General features: G+C 41.8%; 1 protein-coding gene across 1 annotated transcript in view; it reads left to right on the forward strand.

Annotated features, from left to right (window-relative positions):
* The first annotated feature begins 2,121 nt into the window (after positions 1 to 2,121).
* Positions 2,122 to 23,083, forward strand: part of LOC122682202 (SLX4 interacting protein) — a 206,562-nt gene continuing 185,600 nt past the window's right edge. Inside the window, 4 exon segments of the mRNA XM_043885050.1 lie at positions 2,122 to 3,133; positions 4,330 to 4,443; positions 21,645 to 21,736; positions 22,856 to 22,911. Coding sequence (XP_043740985.1) covers positions 22,885 to 22,911 — 27 coding nt within the window. The 5' untranslated portion in view covers positions 2,122 to 3,133; positions 4,330 to 4,443; positions 21,645 to 21,736; positions 22,856 to 22,884.

Consider the following 23,083-nt stretch of genomic DNA (forward strand, 5'->3'; position numbering starts at 1 on the left):
AGCTGTGTTGCTCAGAAGCCTTCAATGACATTTTTGACTAGAAGGTGAAACCTACACTTCTCTGTACAGCACAAAAGATGGGATCTAGTTCCTGCCTACCAGCTTCCAGAAGGTAAAGCACAACACATCATCCTGGTAAGAAGGCACTGTTGTGTAGTGATTAAGTGGACACGTTGTGGAATCTTGCCTGGGCTTTCCATCTCTGCCTTAGCACAGTACAGCTGGCTGTGACCCTGGATGATTCCTTAAGTTCACAATGCTCCAGGCCCATCATCCACAAAATGAGAATAACACTGACAGCCATATCACAAAGTTATCACATACCTGGCACTCAGGCTGGACTCTGTTACTAAGATTCCAGGATGTTATAGAAAAGGTAACAGGCTCCAAAAGTGAGGGCCAGGAAAGTTCATCATGAAGGAAAGAAGGAAACTCAAGGACAAAGCAAAACAGCAAAGATAGGGTGATAAATTCATATTTGTTTCTCTGACAACAGTTAATGAAGTTAATGGTGCTAAGTAATTAAATATGAGGGTCCCAGCATAATGACGCTTTGAGTAATGACGGAAATCAAATTCTAACCTCCCCCACTAGGTATGATCTTAGGTAAAAGACTTATTTCCTGTCTCAATTTCATAGCACATGGTGCTATATAATGAGAATTCCTATGTATTTACCTATGTAAATATTTATTGTTTATCCAGTATTTGATATATAAGCATTCAATACATGGCAGCAATTATTCTTGTTGTATGTACAGTATCTTCAATACAAATCAGATATAAAAACAGGCACTTCTGGAGACTCCTGTTTGATCCAAGCTCCAAGGAGTGCGGAGACAGATGTCAATCCCAGGGTTGACTGGGGGAAAGAGTTGAAGTTATGCCCTCTTTCGGGGACAGTGTGTATCCAATAACTGATCACTGCAGGTACATAGTCTTGACCCTTCCCTCCAACTTGGGACAACTCTCAGAGTTACTGTGAGACTTGGTAGACACTCTCCTTGGGACCATACTGCAGCTCAACTTTTTCTATCCACCATTCTGCCTCCTTTCTTCTTTGGTAAGATCCAAAAAGTCCTAACAAATGTCCTGGCCATAAATCTCCTTAGATCTGCTTCCCAGGGAACCCCACCTAGGACAATCTGGAAACATCTTGTTCATTTATCAATGTACTTGTTGATTGTTGCCCTCCCATCGTTAAATATAAGGTCAATGTGGTCAATGTGGCTTGTTTGGGTCACTTCTGTATCTGCTAACTAGGCAGTGTGACAAATACGAATATGAACTGCCGGTGTTAATGAATGCATCAATGAAACTGCGGGCATAGGGAGTCTCTGAAACACCACCAGGATGTGAGCCTGATCTGGCACGGGAGGAAAAAGCATATGACTTCAGGAGGCCTTCATCTCAACAGGGTTTCCATGCCCAGAATGTCCAAAGCGCCAAGTCCTGCTTCTGCCGTCCGAACCGAGTGCGGAGTGCTGCCGTCAGAGGGCGGCTCTCCAGGCAGACACAGGTCTCAGGGCCAGGGCAATCGACGCCTTCCCTCGGGCCCTTTTTCCGTCTACGTTCCGGTGCGGCCGCGCGGATCCGAGGGAGGAGAGTGCACACCGGGCGCTGTGCGCACACACCGGGCGCTGTGCGCACACCCCGAAGCACCCCCGCTCCTCCGCGTTCCTCTCGGCAGCAAGCGCCCAGCGCCGAGGCTGCAGGTTAAACGTAGTTTCTAAGGAGCCGGCCTCCCAGTCCCGCCCCCGGTCTCCTTCAGTGACCTTTCCGAGCGAGAACGAGCTCAGGTCCCCCTGCAGCCGGGCAGAGAGCCGGCTCCTCGCGGCGGCCCTGGCCTTCTCACCTGCCAGCCGGCCGCCGCCCGCAGCCCCCGAGGTCGCACCCCGCGCCGCCGCCGCTCCCGGAGATGGGCCCGCGCTGGGGACGGAGCATGCGCAGCCCCGCGCTCCTCCGGGCGTTGGTGACGCTGTCGGCCGGGGACGCGGTGGCGGCGACCGGAAGACCGGGGGCGGGGTTCTTCTGGGTCAGTCTGGGCACACTGTCGGAAGTGGAAACGTTAAATGACAGGTCACACGGATATGCCGAGGCACAGTGTCTCCATTTTTGCCCGCGCTTAAGAGGCGCTCATGGAATGGAACGTGACCAACCGCTCGCGGCGGGTCCCAGGCCTTCCGGCCTTGACCAGTGGTGAAGCGCCGGATCCCACGGCCGCTCACCAGCCCGCGTCTTCCGGAGCGACCGCCCAGAAGACCCGGAGAGGAGGAGCCGTCGCGGCCGCCCCTGTGTAGCGGGGCGGGCGGGAGGCCCTCAGCGGCGCGGCGTCCGCCCCTCGTCCCCGCGGGGGCTCGCGGGCGTCGGAGGCCCCTGAGTCTGTGCGCTCGCCGGCTGGCTCATGTCCGTGCCGACTCCCCTCCCGCTGATGCGTTCGAGGGCCAAGACTGCATTCTTCCGTTCAAAGGAACTGTGAGAGAAGTTAGCCTCATGGCTGTCTCACAATGCACCCGCCATTGAGAAAGCCACCTTCAGCTGCCAACCCGTGTTTTCTATACTCGTTCCCCATCAAACATTCGGGAGACTCTCCCTCTTTTTGTGCTAGTAATTTTCAAGAAACGTTCTGTGTCACAGAAATGCTGCGTTTTATTTTTCTCTCTCGATCGCCCTTCTCCCTGCCACAGCGGGTAACTGGTTTGTCACCGACCAATCGAGCTCGCTTTGTTCGCGGTCTCTAGATAGAGGTCCTCCGCCGCCATGATTGTTTTGGGCCCTCACTGGAAGCCGCGAGATCTTGCACGGAGGACATTTTTGTTTTTGGAAGATCCCGCGCGCTCTTCCGGCCGTTAGTTTAGTGTTCGCCGCCATCTTAAGCCCTGGTTGTGGCTTCAAATGGGCCGCGAAGCAGCCCAGGCCATCTTGTGTTTGGGCGGCCGCAGGGTTTTGCGCGCCGGCAGCGCGGGGGAAGCGGGAAGGAGGTCGGCGCCCGGAACACCCGGGCTTTCAAAGGCTGGCTTGTGAGCCTGTGGCCGCCTTTCTAGTCTGAGTTTGCACAGCCAGGTACCACTTCACCAGTGACCCCGGACAGTAACTAAACAAAAGCCCGACCCCAAACCCTGCCACCATCGTAGGTAAGAACTTGGGAATGCTGGGAACCTAAGATGTTCCTTGCCTTGAACTCAGCTGTGAGCCCACCTCCTCTCCCGCTTCGGTTATTTCCTTTGATTAGTGAACCTTTCCTGAATCCTTCTCCTTGTGCTTCCGCCTCTCTCCGTTGTTTTAAGCAGAAGGGTGCCGGAAGCCTGGGCTTGACAGTGGAAGTTTTGGTCTGGGAAATAATTACTATTTGGACGAAATGGAGTACAGTGAGTGGGCCAGGTATTTATATCAAACATCTACGTGTATTCAGTACAAACAGATTCCCCTTCCCAGATGTTTTTTGGTTTGTGACATAAATACAGATTGTATTTGTATATACATTCATTCATTTATTCAGTACATTCGTTGAGTACCTGGTGTGAACTAGGTTGTAAGGATTCTGTAGTAAATAAAAACCACTTTATTCCATGGAGTTTCCATTCTGTCACCTACTAGGTTGGGCAAGTAACAACGTTTTCTGGTTCTTAGCCCTGCTATAGTGTACAAGCAAGTATTCGCTTGCTCCTTCCCCTATCTTCCCCCACTCCTTTTTCCTCCTGGACTAGGAAAAAATCATACTGACACTTTATTTCTTGGATCCTGGACCTGACTGTCTTTGTAGACGAACTGGTTAATTTTACAACCAATATTCAAAGCACTTAAGGCCTTGCTGCTCCAATTGTGATCTGTGTATCAGCCGCTTGAGCATCACCTGGGAGCTTGTTAGAAACACAGTTGACTCTATCCACAGGCCACTGAATCAGAATCTGCCCTGAGAAGCGCACCTTAAGTTCAGACAGCACTGATGGAGGGCACGGACTGAAGACAAAGACTTTCTCTTTACAACTTGTGCTTCTGAAACAATATATGGTCAGTTTACTCCACGCTTTAAATGCAGCGGACATGTGGTTTATATCCGTCAGCTTAATGTCAAGACGCCAGTTTAGCATTCTAAAAAGTTGAGAATTTGTCAGCCCCATATATTGTTATGTAACATTTGCTATGCAACACCTTGTGTCCTATGTACATATTTTATTTTTAATTTATTTGAAGTTGAACTCAAAATTCTGTGTGTATTCAGTGGTTCAATATCAACTTGGAAAACCTTGGACCATAGTTTGCCAAAGCTTTTCTGGTACCTTGCATTTTATCATTTTAAAATAACAAATTTAAATCTGATTTGTTTCAGGGGTTCTCAGCTTTGGCTGCTTATGAAAATCACTTGGGGTGCTTAAAAAACAACAACCCAGAGCAGTATCTGTAGAGTTTTGAGATCCTGTGGATGGAATTTAAGGAAGTTAAGGTATTTGAGAAACAACAAATGAGTTTTATATTTTCTGTGTTGATGTTTGTTAGATTTTTCTCCCTTGTAGATTTACTTAAAATAATTATAAAGCGAGTTGGACTGGAAATTTGGTGAACTAACTTCTTAGTAACCCTTCAGTTTGCTGTTTATATTTTTGTGTCCTAAGCAAATTATCCAGTCTTTCTGTCTTTCCTTTGTCCATCTAAATATTAATTGGGAAAAGAAGAATGAAGGTCCTGTTATGTTTTATTTAGTCTCTCGTGTATGTTACAAAATGTAGTGGATATTTATATTCTGTGCATGTGAGCAAGAGAAGTATTTTGCAAGTGCAATATTCATTGCTTCTGATTTTCCTATACTGTATCTTGTATATGCTGGTAAGCATAATGGGTTTTGGAAATGAACTCTAAAGCCAGATTCTCTGGGTTCAAATCCTAGCTCCCCCAGCTACCAGCTTAAACTGATTACTTAACCCTTTTGTGCTTCAGTCTGTTGTTGTTTAGTCGCTTTAGTCGCTAAGTGGTGTCCTACTCTTGCTGACCACATGGACGGTAGCCTGCCAGGCTCCTCTGTCCATGGGCTTTCCCAGGAAGAATACTGGAGCAGGTTGCCATTTCCTTCTTCAGGGGATCTTCCTGACACAGGGATCAAACCCGAGTCTCCTAAATTGGCAGGCAAATTCTTTACCACTGTGCCACCTGGGAAGTCCTATACCTTAAGTTGCTTCATCTCAAAAATAGGGTTGATATGAGGGTTAGATAAGTTAATACAAGAAAAGTGCTTAAAACAGTGCTTGGCACATAGTCACAGCTATGTAAATGTTAATTAGGTATTATTCTATTTAAGTCTTAGGATTATTAAAGTTTTGTTCATACATTCAAATCACTAAGGGGGAAGGTATTAATACAGTATGCCAAGCCAGGAAGATGTGTGAGTGAGAGGTTTTTTAATGATCTTTTTCTTTTCTCCGAACAGCTTTATGGAGATATGATTGTCATACAGTAAATGGCATGTACTTAAAGTATACTGTTTGATGGTGATTTACATGCGTATACCAATGAAACCAACAGTTGAGTCCAGATAGTGAATGTGCTCATCACCTCCCTAAAGTTTTTTCTTGTCCTTTTGTAAGCCCTCTGGGCTCTTCTAGACAATTGCTCATCTGTTTTCTGTCACTCTTGCATTTCCCAGGGTTTTATCTAAATGGAATCTTCATGTATGTGCTGTCTTGCGGGGTGGGGTAGTCTGGTTTTTTTCACTCATAATTGAGAGCCATCTTTGGTGCAAATGTCAGTGCTTCATTCCTTTGTAGGTACAGTATTCAGCAATTTGTTAGACTAATTTGTTTGCACATTTGCTAACTGAAGGGCATTTGGGTTGTTTTTATTTTCATAGTGGTCATTTTCACATTGGATAAAAAAAGTAATTATTTGGTGGCCAAGCCTTCCACATACAGAGAACCTAGGAGGTGCCAGTGGTAGACTGTGTTTGGGACTTTGTCTTTTGATGTTGTTTAGTTTATGAATTCACGTTTTCTGAATGAAATGTTACAGTTTTTTAAATACCAAACATGTCACATATATTGAGCTTTAGTGGGTTGGATCTCTTTTATTGAGATATAATTTATATATAACGTAATAATTTCATATATACAACACAGTTGTTTGATATATGTATATATAGTTAGACAACTCAAGGGGTTAGGAGTGCTGACCCTCTGTGCTATTGAAAATCTGCATACAACTTTACAGTGACAAGAGCACAACTCAGCCCCCATCTGAGATTCCACATCTTTGAATTCGACCAACTGTGGATCATGTGATACTGTAGTATGTGTTTATTGGGAAAAATCCAAGTGAAGTTCAAACCTTGTTGTTCAAGGGTTATGTATATAATATAGTTTTAGTAACTGGTCACCATGTGGTACATTCCCAGAGCTTACTTATTTCATAACTGGAAGTTTGTACTTTTTGACTCCCTTCACCCATTTTACCATCCCCTACCATCCCTTCCTCAACACTGACCCCCGCCCCTGCCCCACCAACGACCACCAGTATTTTCTCTGTATCTGAGTTTGATATTTGTTTTGTTTTAGATTTCACAAAAAGTGGGTCATATTATATTTGTCTTTCAGTGTCTTACTTATTATACTTAGAAGAATGCCCATTCATGTCGCAAAGAGCAGGATTTCCTTTCTTCATGACTGAATAACATTTCATTATATATATACCTACACCATAATTTCTTTATCCATTCATCTATCATGGACACTTAGGATGTTTCCCCTGTCTTCGCTATTGTGGTTAATGCTACAGTGAACATTGAGGTGCAGATACCTTTTCAAGTTACTGTTTTTCTTTTCTTCAGATAAATACTGTGAAGTGGAATCGCCACATGATATGGTAGTTATATTTTTAATTTTTTGAGGAACCTCCATACTGTTTTCTACAGTGGCTAACCAATTTAAATTCCCATCTACAGGACACACGGGCTCCCTGTTTTTCACATCCTCACCAATACTTCAGTTCAGTCGCTCAGTCGTGTCTGGCTCTTTGCGACCCCTTTGACTGCAGCACACCAGGCTTCCCTGTCCGTCACCAACTCTTGGGGCTTGCTCAGACTCATGTCCATCGAGTCAGTGTGTCGTCCCCTTCTCTTCCTGCCTTCAGGCTTTCCCAGCATCAGGGTCTTTTCCAGTGAGTGAGTTCTTCGCATCAGGTGGCCAAAGTATTGGCCATCACCAACACTTAATTGTTGTCTTGTTGATTATAGCTGTTCTGACAAGTGTTTGATGACACCTTCTTGTGATTTTGATTTGCTTTTCTCTGGTGATTGGTAGATGAGGAAACTGGAGATTTGGAGGTGCTGAGTAGGCAGTCTGATATCATGTAAAAAGGTAGGATTTGAACGCATGTCGGTTTTACTAGAACCTGAGACCATGACTGCCTTGTGGGTCAGTTTCTGCCTGTTTTTGACAAAGTATTAAATAAAAATTAGATGTTGTTTTTAGTGAAGCAACCACACAGGGCCAGGTGGGGATTTTCTGTGGGCCCCACAGGAATGGGAGGTCCAGAACTGGGGTTAGCTGACCACGTTAAGGGTATAGAGTGAACTGTGGACTTAATTTTGGTGGGAAATTTCAGTATATGACCTACATTTAAAGAAAAAGGAAAGAAAAAAAATCCTAATTATTTTTTTTGTCACTTGCTTTATTCTCCTGTTGTTTCCATTTGTTTTTTGTTTGTTTTTGTTTTCAAGTTCACTTTGGCATTCAGAATTATCTCATGAATAATAGGAAAATCTGATTTGCTATTTTTTTACACTGTAAATACCTTCTTAAATTTTATCAAAGTTGTTGTCAGCAAGATCTTTACTCATTTATCATTTTTCCTTGGTATTTTGTTAAAGTTTGTGATTCCTTATTCATATTCTCCTTTTGTGTGTGTGTGATAAAATTAGATTGGGGGAGTAGGAGCAGCAGGTTATGAAATGATTTCTCATTCCTGAATTACAGTGTTCCTTCATAAATTCTAGGGCCTTTGTTGTTTTAAGACAATAGAAGAGAGTATAACATATTCTTGGTAAAATTTGAAATCTGGAGATTAGAAGCCTAAAGCTAATTTCTGGTCTTTTAAATCTGGAGTAGGTGCTTTGGCTTGTGACGCAGACCAGCAGTGCTAGAGGGAAGACAAATGTGAATTTCAGAGTGCCTTGGATTTTCCCACAGAACAATCTAGAAGGTCACCAACTTTATTAGAGTTTATCTCTGCTTTGTATTTAAATGACAGGACAATCGTGATATTGTTTCTTCTACTTCCATTCCCCCCCCCAAATTAATTTTCTTAAGGATTTTAGGATCTTTCCCTCTCCACTAAAAACACACATAAACACATGTTTTTGGTGAGGTCAGACGCTATTGAAGTCTTTTTGTGAAAGAATGCCTGTTTTCAGGTCAGAGACAATGGGCTCAAGAATGCAGGGTAGAGGATGAGATACTGTTTGTAAGACATATACTTAACTTCTCAGTATGTTTATGAAAATTATATGCTTTGAGATATTTGGGAAATTGATCTTTTTGGAGCTTGTCCTGAACTTCTTAAAAACAAGGTGTAAAGTAAAAATTCCACTGCATGTAGACTCGAATTGGCAGCTCTGATAAAGCTTTTTAACATTTATGCTTTAAGCCCTAGGCCCTGAGCTTGCTGTTCCCTCCTGAAAGTAATGCTAGGAGCCTAGGAAGGTAATTTTTTAAGGTGCGTGTTTGCTTTGTAAATGTGTGTGTGCACATTTATTTTTTAATGATTAGTAAAACAAGTCCAGAAAAACCCAAAGATATTAATGGATTAATTAATATAGAGGCTAATAATACATTTTTCATTGAGATGACTGTAAGGATGTCAGTATTTTAAGGACAAAAATGGAAAGCCCTGAAAACCTCACACTTACGACCTAAACTTCAACCAGGCTATCAGTTGCCCCTTATATTCAATACAGAACGCTTCCATCTTCTCTTTACATGTATGTGCATCTCAGTTCCCTCAGCTTTGGCTGCATGATGTATGTAACTTAAGTGTTATTTGTGTATTGAAGTAGGACCGGAGTGCCTTGACCTCCTGTTGAGAGGGTTTAATATGGAATTTGGGATTTTGAGACCATAAAGATGTATTAGCTTGATATGTATAAATCTGTATCCACTGATTTCAGTAACATCAGCAGACTCCACAGTTAGCAGACTGGCACTTAGCTTTGCCCTGCTCCAGGTTATCACAGGGAATAAGAATGGCCCCTGTCCTCAGGAAGTTCTGGTCAGGGGGAGGGGAGAGACTGAGGAGCAGAGTTAAGTGAGTGCAGGGGGTGTGGAAGGGGTGGGCTGGCCCAGAAAAGGGACCCTTTGCTCTGGGGATCCCTAGAGGGCTCCCGAGAAGCAGGTGGCAGCTCAGTTGGGTTTCCGAGGATAACGTGATCTTAGGAAGAGAGGACCTTCTCTAGTGTGGCACGCATGTGTGCCGGCGGGACGTGCTGGCCCTGCGTGTTCAAGGTCCCTTGCCCGGGTTGGCCTTGGAGCTGTGACAGTGCCTGAGTGGTGAGGTGGTGGGGCTCATACCTGCTCCAATTCCTCGTGTGATGGTTTCGAGGCTGGAGAGGTGCCAGGATGGAGACCGGAGGTTCTTGGAGAGGCCTGGGCCCTTGAGGATGCCCAGCTGTTTGGGGTCTGAGACCTCCTGGCACCCCTGCTTGTGGTTTTCCTCCTTGGGGGAGGCAGACGGGCTGTCTGTGGCTTCCTCTGTCCTGGCCCGGACGACAGGCGTTGAGAGAGCGCGGTGTGTGCTGCCCCCAGGCCCCTGGCAAATGGCCTTTCTGTGTTTAGACTTCAGCTTCCTGGGGTTTTATAGAAGGACAGTGAAGGGCTTGCCCCTCACCACCCCAGGGTGGTCGTCAAGGCAGCAATAACGCAAGGGGCCAGTCAGAGACGCCCACTGGCACCGCCGCCGCCTCGCCAGACCTGGGGAGACTCGGCAGGGAGGCTGGTGTGCGCTCTGGCACGTCGCTGCCCGTTCCTTCTGTTGGCCTGCTCTGTCATGAATACGCGTCCTTTGCTTTCTGCACATCTTACATATGCCATCCCCCCACTGAAGTTTAATTTTTTAGGCCTTTTTGTTTTGAAATAATTATAGATTTGCCCAAAGTTGGCATAAAAGTACATGGAGTCCCCTGTACCCATCACCCAGCTTCCTCCAGTGGTGACATCTTTTGTGACTAGAGTGCAGCTATTAAAGCCAGAAAGCTGACGTTGGTACAATTTCCAGAGCTTATGAGATGGAACCAGTTTACATGCATTTGTGTAGTTGTTTTTATCATGTGTTTCTATTCCTGTAACCAGCACCACAGTCACAGTGTAGAATTCCATTGCCAGAGCTTCCTTCTGCAACTTCCCCATTCCTAACCCCTGGCAACCACGAATGTGGTCTTCACTTCTGTAATTCTGTTGTCTGAAGAATGTTCTGTGAGTGGGAGCATACTTCATATAACCTTTTCCGATTGTCTTTTCTCCCCTGAGGAGCATCCTCTTGAGATGATCCAGCCACGCTGTTGTGTGTGTCAGTGGTTCAGTTACGATTGCTGAGTGATGTCCCATGGTACAGATAGGCCAGGTCTGTTTAACCACTCACCCACTGAAGGACACCTGGGCTGTTTCCAGGTTTTGGCGGTTATGAATAAAGTCACTATGAACATTTGGCTACAAATTTTTATGTGAGCCTAGGTTTTCATTTTTCTGGGGTGAATTACCAGGAGTGCAAAGTTTAGATTATGTGGTAAGTACATGGTTAGTTTTGTACGAAGCTGTCAACAATCTCTTTTCTAGAGTGGCTCTATGATCTTTACAGTCCTACCAGCAGTGTGGGAGAGATGCCTGTTCTCTGCATCTCCACTAGCATTTGGTGTTATCTGTTTGTTTTTTTTTAAAATTTATTTTATCTCTTTTTTATTAGCCATTCTGATAGGTATGTAGTGATGTGTCATTGAGTTTTATTTTGCATTTCCCTGATGGCTCATGATGTTGAGTGTCTTTTTTTAATTGAAATATAGTCAGTGTATACTGTTATGTATAGTCAAGCCGACAAAGGTCTGTATAGGCAAGGCTATGGTCTTGCCAGTGGTCAGGTACAGTTGTGAGAGCTGGACGATAAAAAAGGCAAAGTGCCAAAGAATTGATGCCTTCAAACTGTGGTACTGAGAAGACTCCTGAAGGTCCCTTGGACAGCAAGGAGATCAAACCAGTCAATCTTAAGGGAAATCTACCCTGAATACATGTTGGAAGGACTGATGCTGAAGCTGAAGCTCCAGGACAGTTGGCGCATTGGAAAAGCCCCTAATGCTGGGAGAGATTGAGGGCAGAGGAGAAGAGGGCATCAGAGGATGAGATGGCTGGATGGCATCACCGATGCAATGTATGTGAACTCAGGCAAATTTCAGGAGATGGTGAGGGACAGGGAGGCCTGGTGTGCTGCAGTCCATGGGGCTGCAAAGAGTCAGACACGGCTGGATGACTGAGCAACAACTGTTTTGTTTCAGGTGTACTATATAATGATTCCTCATTTGCATACAGCATGAAATAATTCAAGTGTCTTTCCACATTCTTATTTACCATGTTTGTGGTCTTTGCTGGGATATCTGGTCATGTCCTTTGCCCACTTTTTGGCTGGACTGGTTTTATTTTTTTACCTTTGAGTTTTGAGAGTTCTTTATATGTTCTAGTTTATAAGTTGTTTACTGGTTATGTGGATTGCAAATATTTTATTCTAGTCTGTAGAGAAGTTTTAATACTGCCAAATCTACCATTCTTTTTCTTTTTGAGTTATACTTCTTGTGTCTAGTTTTAAAATACCTTCCTTTCTCAGAGCTCATGAAAAACATTTTCTGAAAGCTGCTAATTTTTCACATTTGAGTTTGTAGCTCATCTGTAGTTGATTTTTATGTACTGTGTGAAGTAGTGGTCCAGTTTTCTTTTTTCCAAATAGACAGACAGTTGTTGGACCACAGCTTGTTGAATGAATAGTCTCCTTATTTCCCACTGATGTGCCACACTGCTCCCATCACCCGTTTCCATGAGCCCAGCGCCTTGTTTCTGGTCTGTGAAGTCTTCCTTCAGCCTGTTTGTTTCCCCTTTACCAGCGCATTATCTGATTTACTCTGGCACTGTGGTGGTTTTGCAGTATCTGGTGAGACCGACTCCCTTCATTGTTTTTCTTTTTTTTGTTTTCCTTCTCTCATGTATCTTAGTCCTTTTTGTTCTTCTTCAGATTCCCTGTTCAGGATTGTGGCTGGGATTGCATTAAGTTTGAAGAACAATGTGATGAGGTCTGGCATGTGTCTTATTAAATTCATCTCTAGATATTTTAAATCTGTGGAATGCTAGTATGATGATATTTTCAGAAATCTACATCTGCTTGTCTCAAAGACATTGCTTTTAAGATTCATCGGTAAACATGTTTGCTACATTTTTTTTTTTTTTTGGGTAGATGCTTTTCTCACATTAACTTGTTTCTGTCCTGAGATTTCTAGTGTTTTCCTTTCCTGTTTTTTTTTCTATTTCTATTAGAATGATCTTGTGCTTTTATTCTGCTTCAGTTTTTAGTATGGTAATTGTCCTAGTATTAAACCGACCTTGCACTCCTTGGATAAACCTCACTTGGTTCTGAAGTTTTTTTTTACATATTGCTCAGTTCAGATTGGTTCTGTTTGTTTAGGGTTCCCGCGTCTAAGTTCAGGCATGGAACTGGCTGTGATTCTCCCTTTCATAGTCTGCCCTTGCCCAGTGTCACTCTCTGGGCTTCACAGGGTGAGTTGCATGGTGGGAGGGGCTCCCTTCACCCTCTTCTCTGGAATCATGTGTACATTTTGGCATTATTTGTTCCTGGAAGAGCTGCTGGATTTGGATCACAGAGGTTTAGAAATGGAAGAGACCTCAGAGGTCGGCCTGTCCAACAGCATTGTTCTCCTGAGGTAGAAAGAATTAAATGCTGAGGCTCCAGTCCAGAAGGCCTGGTCCACTGTCTCAGGACTCGGCAGCCTCATCATTGTAGAAGCCCTAGTCCTGACCTAAAGGTAACAGCCATTTTATTACCTGAGACAGGGCACAACGTCAGAGTCCACACAAATCCATAGGGATACCTGAAAACCATCCCATCAGTGTGACAAACTGGTCCCCTAGGTTTCTAGGGTCGTCGGGTTAAGTTAAAGAGCCGAGGGGGAAAGGGAGCCTTGGACAGCACTCTGACAGCTCGTGGAAAGCTGTGGGGACAGGCAGGGATTTCCTGGCTCCTCTGTGGGCAGCTCTGTGTAGGGGCAACTCAGCGGGCCATAGTACGTGTATTGCCCTTTGTGATGACAGGTGATAATTTTCACCTGGAATATCAAAGAAATGTTCACTGTATGGTGTTTTTTATGAAAATCAATAAAGATTGAGTGTATTTTTTGGAAAAGTTCCCAGAAACAGCAAACATAAAAGAGTGTTAGTTCCTGTTTCAGGAATATTTCTTCATCCAGCAGCTTTGATAACATGCTCCTTCCAGGGTGGATAAGTGTGCTTTCACCCATGTTTGGAAATTAGCAAATTGGTTGGGTTCCTTTCATGCTTCAGCTCCTCCTATAGTTCATTTCTAGCCCTGTGCATCGTGCTGTAGTGAGGCAGAGAGAGTGTGCCTTATCTAAAGGACTTCGGCAGGTGTGCAAGCTCCAGGTCTACACAGCTGCTGTCCAGATGTGTACGTGCTTCATCTTGGCGCCTGTCACATAGCGTGATGGTGAATTAAATTGATTCAGACCACATTTGCCTTAGCTATGGAGTCCCTTCCTCCCTTCCCCGCACCCCACCCCACTTCTGTCTCTTATCTGTCCCTCTATTTCTCTTTCTTTCTTTGATTAGCAGGAGAGAACCACCCTCCTGCAGCTTTATTTGAAGCCATGCTTTGTGTTGGGAACTTCTGCCTTGGCCAGGGGCCAGGGGAGGGAGGACACACCTCCCTTGGCAGCCCAGTTAGCCTTTGACCTCACAGTTCTGCAGGGGACAGATGGTGCTAGATGGCTGTCAGTGAGATGACCTGACTCTTCTCCTGCCCTCGATCTTCAGCTGTGAGACCCTGGCCTGATCCCCCAAGTTCTTGTTAGGGGAATAGATCTCAGGCCTGGGAATAGATGGTCTGTAAGGGTGTCTTGTAGTCCTAAAATTGTTAGTTTTTTGAGATTGCAAACACTGTGGCAACAAGTGAAAAAAATTGCATTGAGAGGCAGAATGCCACATGGTATTAAAAATGGGTTAAAAATAAAAGTAAAGTTATACAGTTGCTTTTTATTTATTTATTTTTTTTGCATGCAGTCTCTTTTATACTAGAGATCTTATTATTTCATATAAAAATATGCCTTTCAGTTCTGGATTCTTACAGATCATATTTTTGAGACGGGGCTTTGATGATACTTTTTGATGAATCCAGATCTTAAAACATAAATGCAGCTGCTCTTGCTCTGCTGATTAAAGGGGGGAAAATGAGCATTTTAAGAGTCAGCTGGAACCTTATTGTGAATTGAAAATAAAACCTTCACTGTAACATGGCTCTTAATCTATCTAACAGCAGATATGGTCTAAAGCCTTGCAATAGTCTTCTGTGTGCGACACCTGTCCTTCTGGAAAAGGAAGACATACTGGAAAACCAGTGTGTGATTAAAAATAATTAGATCGCACGTGCTTCAGATTTGGTTGGATACTTGTTGGCAGCACTCTTTTCCCTGTTCCTCTGTCTAGCTGAACTACTAGTATCCTCTAAATATCCCCAGAGAGGGACTCCCTAAATTCTTAGCAGAAGTTATTCAAACCTGGTTTAAAATATTTAAAGGAGCTGACTGTGTGTTTATCTGGCTCAGATAATACAATATAATTTTAAAGATTTAACTAGTTTTCAGAACAACCTTTATGAATGTTGTTTTCAAACACATGTTCTTCACTTTCTAGAAAGTTATTTTTTCCATTTACACCTCTAGAAATGGGCTTGCTAAGATGAACTTCATTAAAGAACGTTCTAAAGCATATGCATTGCTTTGTTCAGGGAACAGAAATGAATAGATTAAAATGAAATTAAAATGATTTAGGGTTAGGATAAAGAAAGATATTTTTGTCTATTTAAAATCAGAATCAAAGGTTATAAGATTTTTTAAAAAATTTCCCATTGACTAAGTAATAATAACTGTTAACACTCATCCAGGGCCTACTGTTTATAAATGATTGAGACTGTTTTCATGTACTTAGTCCTTTCAGTAATTTTAAGGTAGGTATTGCCACCCCTGTTTTATAAATAAGGAATCTTGGATTCAGAAATAAGCGCTTTTTTTCTTTGCCATCGTGGTTTATTGCAGGGTACTGACTAGCTCTCTGTGCAGGCAGCATCACGTTGGTTGTCGCTTCCCCACTCAGGCGTGCGCTCGCGTCTGCTCGGCCCAGAGCCCCGGTCCGTCCCTCCCCAGCCCTTTCTCCCCTGGCGACCCTCAGTCTCTTCTCTGTCTCTGAGTCTGTTTTGTAGGTAAGGTCACTTGTGTCGTATTTTAAATTCCACATGTGAGTATTTGTCTTGCTCTTTCTGACTTACTTCACTTAGTATGATAATCTCTAGGCCCATCCAAGCTTTGCGGATGGTGTTATTTCCTTCTTTCTTATGGCTGAGTAGTAGTCTGTTGTGTGTATGTACCACACTTCTTTATTCATTCGTCTGTCGGTGATCATCTAGGTTACTTGCATGTCTTGGCTGTTGTAAATAGTGTTGCTGTGAACATAGAGGTGCGTGTACCTTTTTTAATTATAGGTTTGTCCAGATAGATATATATTCAAAAATGGGATTGCTGAATCATGTGGTAGTTCTATTTTTAAATTTTTAAGGAACCTCAGTACTGTTTTCCATAGTGAATGCACCAATTTACATTCCTACCAGTAGTGTAGGAGGGTTCCCTTTTCTCCACACACTCTCCAACATTTGTTATTTGACTTTTTAATGACAGCCATTTTGACAGGTGTGAGGTGGTACCTCATGGTAGTTTTGATTTGCATTTCTCTAATAATTAGTGATATTGAGCATCTTTTCATGTGCATATTGGCCATCTGTATGTTTTCTTTGGAGAAATGTCTGTTGAGGTCTTCTGCCTATTTTTTTTTTTTTCAATATTGAGCCACATGAGCTGTTTGTATAATAAGTGCTTTTCTTATAATAAAACCAAAATCCCTGAAACTGCCCTGTCCGTTGTGGTCACCACTAACTGCAAGTATCTGTTGAGCCCGTGGCACGTAGCCAGTCCATATCGAGGTTCTGGAAACAAAATACGTACCTGATTTGAAAACTTAGTTAAACCACCAGGAGTGTAAATATTTTTATATTGATTATATGCTGAAATGATAACGGGATAGATTTATTGGGTTAAATAAGACACATTATTAAAATTAACCATTTCTGTTTAACTTTTTATTAAATGTAGCTGTTAGAAATTTTAAAATTATATCTGTGCCTTGCATTATATTTCTTTCGGAGTGCTGCTGAAAAAGTATCTGTGTAGGTGATCTAAACAGACAGATAATTCCACACACAAGACTCGTGAGTTAGGGCATCCTTCCCACCCCATCCCTTCCTCCACAGGAAGGTATTGCCACCCCTGTTTTATAAATAAGGGGTGCTTGCTCTGCAGGTTGGAGCAGAATTTAGCATGTAAGAATTGGACCTGTATCCATAGGGAAGGGGGGTAGGGATGGGAAGGGATGAAGGGGGAGTTTGGGGTTAACACATGCAAGCTGTACATATACAACAGGTGAATAACAAGGCCCTGCCGTATGGCACAGGGACCTGTATTCAGTGTTGTGTGATGAGCCGTAATGGAAAGGAATATAGAGAAAGAATGTGCACGTGTGTATAAATGAGTCACCGTGCTGTACATCAGAAACTAACACGACATTGTAAGTCAGCTGTGTACTTAAAAAAGGAGCTGAGTCCTTATCACTGAATTTCATGCTGTATCACTGCTTGATGGTTACTGTTGTGGTTGTGTAGATTGTTGTTGTTATTGGCTTTAGGCTTTGTTTCTAAAACATTCCATTAAGATTAAAGGGAGCTCCCTTCAACCTCTGTGTCCCTACCACATACATACACACACATTTTCCATCCTTTTAATTTTGTTGAGAGCATAGTACTGTTTAGGCCAATATTTAGTGTTTATTATCATGATTATAATGCTAGTCATGACTGAACTGTGTGTGTGTGAAGTACTCTTTACTTCTTATCCTCTGCATACTTTTTGTTTATCCTGGAATCAGCAATCACTTAGTATTATTTAGTTGCTTTGCTTTCCACACACATGTCCTAATTCAATCTCATGTTCCATACTGGTTGTTTGAAGTTCATCTGCATGTGCCCAGACACTTCCTGAAGAGGCCTCTCCTGGACAGTGGTTCTCTGCTTGTCTAGCCCACGAGTCCCAGGCAGGGATCTGCTTTCATCAGATCCAGGGATTTCCTCTGCCTTTTGCCTATCTCAGCCTTCCTTTTTCCTGTGTCTTCCCTTTTTCGGGGTCAATTTCCTCATTTTGGTGAAGCACATCTTTAGTAGCTCACTGAGAAAGGATGCACAGAATATACATTTTTTAAGACCTTGCACATCTAAATATGTTTTCACCCTCACCCCTTTGTGTTAAAATGTAGGTGGAGTTTGAAAACAATTTTCTTCAGATTTTGGGGGATAGTTTTCCATTACCTTTTAGCTTCCAGAGTTGCTTTGGGTAGTTTGGAGCCAAATATTCTCTTCCCATCCCCCTCCTCCCAACTCACCCACTCCCTCAACTCGCCCTCCTGTACACATACTTTAAAATCCTTTTCTCAACAATGTCTGAAATTTTCCTGTGATATATGCCTTGATATGTGTCTGTTTCAATCCTAATTTTTACATGTTGGTACTTCTGTACTGGTCCTTTAGTTTTTCATTTATTCTCTCTTATTTTTCATCTTTATTATTTCTGAAGTTCCTGGATGACTTAGTCAACTTGATCCTTTGGACCTTCTGTTAAGTTTTTAAATTTCATTTATCATAGTTTTAGTAGTTTTCCAGGAGCCCCTTTTATTTATTTTTTTATGCTTTTAATTTATTTTTTTATTGAAAGATAATTGCTCCACAGAATTGTGTTGTTTTCTGTCAAACCTCAGCATGAATCAGGCATAGGTATCCATCTATCCCCTCCCTCTTGACCCTCCCTCCCATCCCCCTCCCCATCCCACCCCTTAGGTTGATACAGAGCCCCTGTTTGAGTTTCCTGAGCCTACAGCGAATTCCCGTTGGCTGTCTATTTTACACATGGTACTGTAAGTTTCGATGTTACTCTCTCCATACATCTCACCCTCTTCTCCCCTCTCCCCATGTCCATAAGTCTGTTCTTTATGTCTGTTTCTCCATTGCTGCCCTGTAAGTAAATTCTTCAGTACCATTTTTCTAGATTCCGTTTATATGCATTAGAATATGATATTCATCTTTCTCAGAAGCTCCTTTAAAAAAAATTAATTGATGTGTAATATCTTCTATCCTACTGATATCAGTGAAAGTTTCTTTCTCCTTGCATAGTCTGGGTTTCAGCCAAGTAGTTTTTTTTCTGTTTTTCTTTCATAATAGAGTTTTTCCTTACATGGTAGATGATTTGTCGTTGTTTATGTGTGTGTGTTTGGGAGTGGGACACTAGGAGATGGAAGTTAGTTTTGCACACAGATGTGGAGTTTGTGGGTGTGACCTTCACTTTAGAACCATCTGTCTTGACTGTTTGCTTGGGGAACCCCTGATGTCAGTACTTTTAGATCCAGTTCCCTGAAAGAGGAGGTTTCAGTCTTCTATTTGGAGACTAAGGCATGATAGAGGAGTGTGTCAGTCAAGCTTCTCCAGAACCAATAGAAGATATAAATCCACACACACGTGTGTATATATACATGTGTTTATTAAAGGAGTTGGCTCATGGAATTCTGGAGGCTGAGGAGTCCTAAGATACACTGTTTGTAAGCTGGGGACCCAGAAAAACTAGTGGTGTGATTCAGTCCAAGTCCAGAGGCTCAAGAACCAAGAGTGCTAATGTCCAAGGTCAGGAGAAGATGAATGTCCCAAATCAGACAGATCTTGAATTCACTCTTCCTCTACCTTTTTGTTCTATTCTGACCCTCAGTGGACTGAATGATGCCCACCCACATGGGAGAGGGTCATCTGCTTTACTCAGTTCATAAATTCAAATGCTAATCTCTTCTAGAAGCCCCCTTACAGACATAATGTCTGACATAATGTCTGTTAGTTATCTGGGCATCCCTTAGCCCAAACAAGTTGACAGTTAGCTGTCACAAGGGGCATATGAACTGCCCATGAATTTCTCTTTTTTTTCAGTAGGATACTCCCCACCATATGCTGCACCTGGTATTTTCCAGACCAGAGATCCTCTGTCTTACTTTCTCCAGAAAATAATTCTCTAGGCTTCTGCAGGGTAAAAAGAGCAGTTGCCTGGCTGTGCTCAGTAAAAGGTATAAGAATTCAATTCCTTTTTATTGCCAAATAATATTCCATTGTATGTATATATCATATTTTGTTAAGCATATAGCAATATAAGCTTACCTCAGAAAAAACAAGAAAGATCTCAATTACTGTATTATGTTTATCCATTCATCATTTGATGGGCATTTGGGTTCTTTCCACTTTTTTGGTTATTATGAATAATGCTGCTATGAACATTCCTGTATAAATGTTTGTGTGAACATATGTTTTTATTTTCCTAGGTACATATGTAGAAGTGGAAGTGCTGAATCATATGACAGTTCCATGGTTACCTTTTTGAAGAATTGCCAAATTATTTTCCAAAGAGTCTCTAACATCTTACATTTCTCACCAACTATTTATGAGAGTTCTAATCAATCCCTGTCTTTGTCAACAAAAATCCCTGTCTTTGTTTTTTGTGTTTTAGCCATGTTAGTGGGTGAAAAGTGGGTGAAAAGTGGTGTATTATTGTGGTTTTGATTTTTTACTCAATAACTAGTAATTTTGAGCTTATTATTTGTGCTCATAAGGCCATTTGTATATCTCCTTTGGAGAAATGTCTGTTCAGATATTTGATCCATTTTAAAATTGGGTTATTCACTTTTTTATTGTTGTTCTAAGTGTTCTTCATGTGTTCTGGACAGGAGTCCCTTACTTGAAATGTGACTTGCAGATATTCTCTCCCATTCTGTGAGTTGTCTTTTCAAGTTCTTGATAGTGTCCTTTAAAGCACTCAGGTTTTAAATTTTCATGAAATCTGATTTAACGGTTTTTTTTCTTCCACGACTTGTGCCTTTGGTATGTATCTAAAAAATTATTGTGTTACACAAGATCAGTGATGTGGTGGTAAAGAACCTGCCTGGCAGTGCAGGAGATGCAGGAGACAGGGGTTTAATCCTGGGTTGGGAAAGCCCCAGCAGGAGGAAATGGCAGCTCACTCCAGTATTCTTGCCTATTTAATTCCATGGACAGAGGGGCCTGGCAGGCTATAGTCCATAAAGTCACAAAGAGTTGGACGTGACTGAGCATGCACATGTGTAAGGTCATAAAACTTATGCCTGTGTTTTCTTCTAAAAGTTTATAGTTTTAACTCTTACGTTTAGGTCTTTGATCCATTTAGAGTTCATTTTTTATATAGTGGAACATAGGGGTCCAACCTTGTTCTTTTGCATGTGGATACTCAGTTGTCACAGACCCATTTGTAGTAAGGACTGTTTCCCCATTAAATTGTCATGGTACATAGGTTAAAAATCAACTGAAGATAAATGTAAGGATCTGTTTTTGAACTTTCAGTTTTATTCCATTGATTTATATGACTTTTATGCTAGTACAGTACCACACTATTTTGATTGCTTTGTAGTAAGTTTTCAAAGGGGGAAGTAGAAATTCTTCAATTTTGTTCTTTTTAAAGATTATTTTGCTGACTACAGAGGTCTTATGTTTTTATACGAATTTTAGGATGAGATTGTCAGTTTCTATAAGGTCAGCTGAGATTTTGATGGAAATTATGTTGTAGATTGATTTGGGATGTATTATCATGTTAACAAAATTATTAAATGTTCCAATTTATGAATATAGGATATCTGTCCATTTACTTAAGTTTTAAATTTCCTTCAATACTATTTTATGGGTTTTGTTGTATAAATTTTACTGGGTTCTTTGTTAAATTTTTTGTTAAGTGTTCTGTCTGACATTATTTTCAACATACTTCTTTTCTTAATTTCCTTTCAGGATTATTCATTGCCAGAATATAGAAATGTAGTTAACTGTTTAATATATTTACATCTTATAACCTTAGTTCATATGCTTTGTAATTCTAGTAGTTTTTTTTTTTTAAAATTCTTTAGGATTTTCTACATATAAGAACATGTTATTCCTGAACAGAGGTAGTTTTATCTCTTCCTTCCCAGTCTGGATGCCTTTTATTTATTTTTCTTGCCTAATTTCCCTGGCTAGTACCTCTGATACAATGTTGTGTGAAAGTAGCAAGAGCAGACATCACTCCTCCTCAAGGAGGAGAAAGCATTTAGTTGTTCGTGATTTAGTATGATTTTAATCGTGGGTTTTTAGTAATGGATTTTCTTTTTTTCTCTTTTGGATTCACTCCATGGCTTGCAGGATCAGAGCTCCTTGTCCAGTGACTGAATCCCAGCCCTCGGCAGTGAAAGCAGAGAGGTCTAACTACTGGGCCTTGAGGGAATTCCCTAGGTGTGAGTTTTTTATAGATGTTCTTCACCAGGTTGATAATACTTCCTTCTATATTCCTAGTATGTGGATTTTTTTGACTAAAAACTGTTGGGTTTTGTTATTTATTTCTAAATTTGAGATAATGGTGTGCTTTTTCTTTTATTCTATTAATATAGTAGAGGTTGCATGCTCTTCCTTCAGATTTATATCTAGTAAAGAATGTAACCATTTGGGGTTCCTGGGTGGCACAGTGGTAAAGGATCCACCTGCAATGCAAGATGCGGGTTCCATCCCTGGGTTGGGGAGATCCCCTGGAGTAGGAAATGGCAACCCACTCCAGTGTTCTTGCCTGGAAAATTCCATGGACAGAAGAGCCTGGTGGGCTATAGTCCATAGGGTGGCACAGAGTCGGACACGACTGAGCACCATGATGATGATAGTATATTATACAGATTGGCTTTAGATGTTAGACCAGTCATATATTCCTGAGATATATGTATTGTGGTCATGATATATAATCCTTTTTATATGTTGCTGGCTTTGGTTTGTAGTATTTTGTTGAATATGGGTATGTAGTTTTCCTTTCTTCTGATATTTCTTTTTGGTATTGGTGTGTGTGTGCATGCCAAGTTGCTTCAGTCGTATCTGACTCTTTGCAACCCCACGGACTCCTCTGTTCATGGGATTCTCCAGGCAAGGATACTGGAGTGGGTTGCCGTGCCTTCCTCCAGGGAATCTTCCCGACCCAGGGATCGAACCCACATCTCCTGCATTGGCAGATGGATTCTTTACCACTGAGCCACCTGGGAAGGCCCTTGGTATTGGTATCAGGATGTAACTAGCCTCTTAGGATGATTTGAGAATTTTTCTTATGCTTCTGATAAAGGGTCTGTGAAGGACTGATATTAATTCTTTAAACATTTGGTACAATACATCTGGGCCTCTGCTTTTCTTTGTGAGCAGATTTTAAATTGCTAATTCAATATAATATTTTTGTTAAGACCAGTTATAAGTGGGCATTCATCTTGTAAAAATACATATTTATATTTGATTCTTTAGCCAACCTTTCTCTGATTATAATATCCAAATAGAAAGAAATTTTAATATACCTACTCATAACTTTCTTTTTTCTTTTGTTAAAGGTCTGTAATTATTCTGGAACCAGTAAACCATGGCATCAAAGAAATTTGCTGTTAAAGTAAGTATTGCTTAATAGCTTTCTTTAAAATGATTAATCACTTTCTAAAATAACCAGGTCCTGTATTAACTGAAAATAGAAGCCCTGAACTTTCCTTCTGCTTTTTAAATTTGGGAGACCACTGAAAACTTGAAGTCGGTGATTGAAAATTGAAAATGAGAAAATGAATAAT

Source organism: Cervus elaphus, chromosome 23 (assembly GCF_910594005.1).
Source record: "Cervus elaphus chromosome 23, mCerEla1.1, whole genome shotgun sequence".
NCBI lineage: Eukaryota > Metazoa > Chordata > Mammalia > Artiodactyla > Cervidae > Cervus > Cervus elaphus.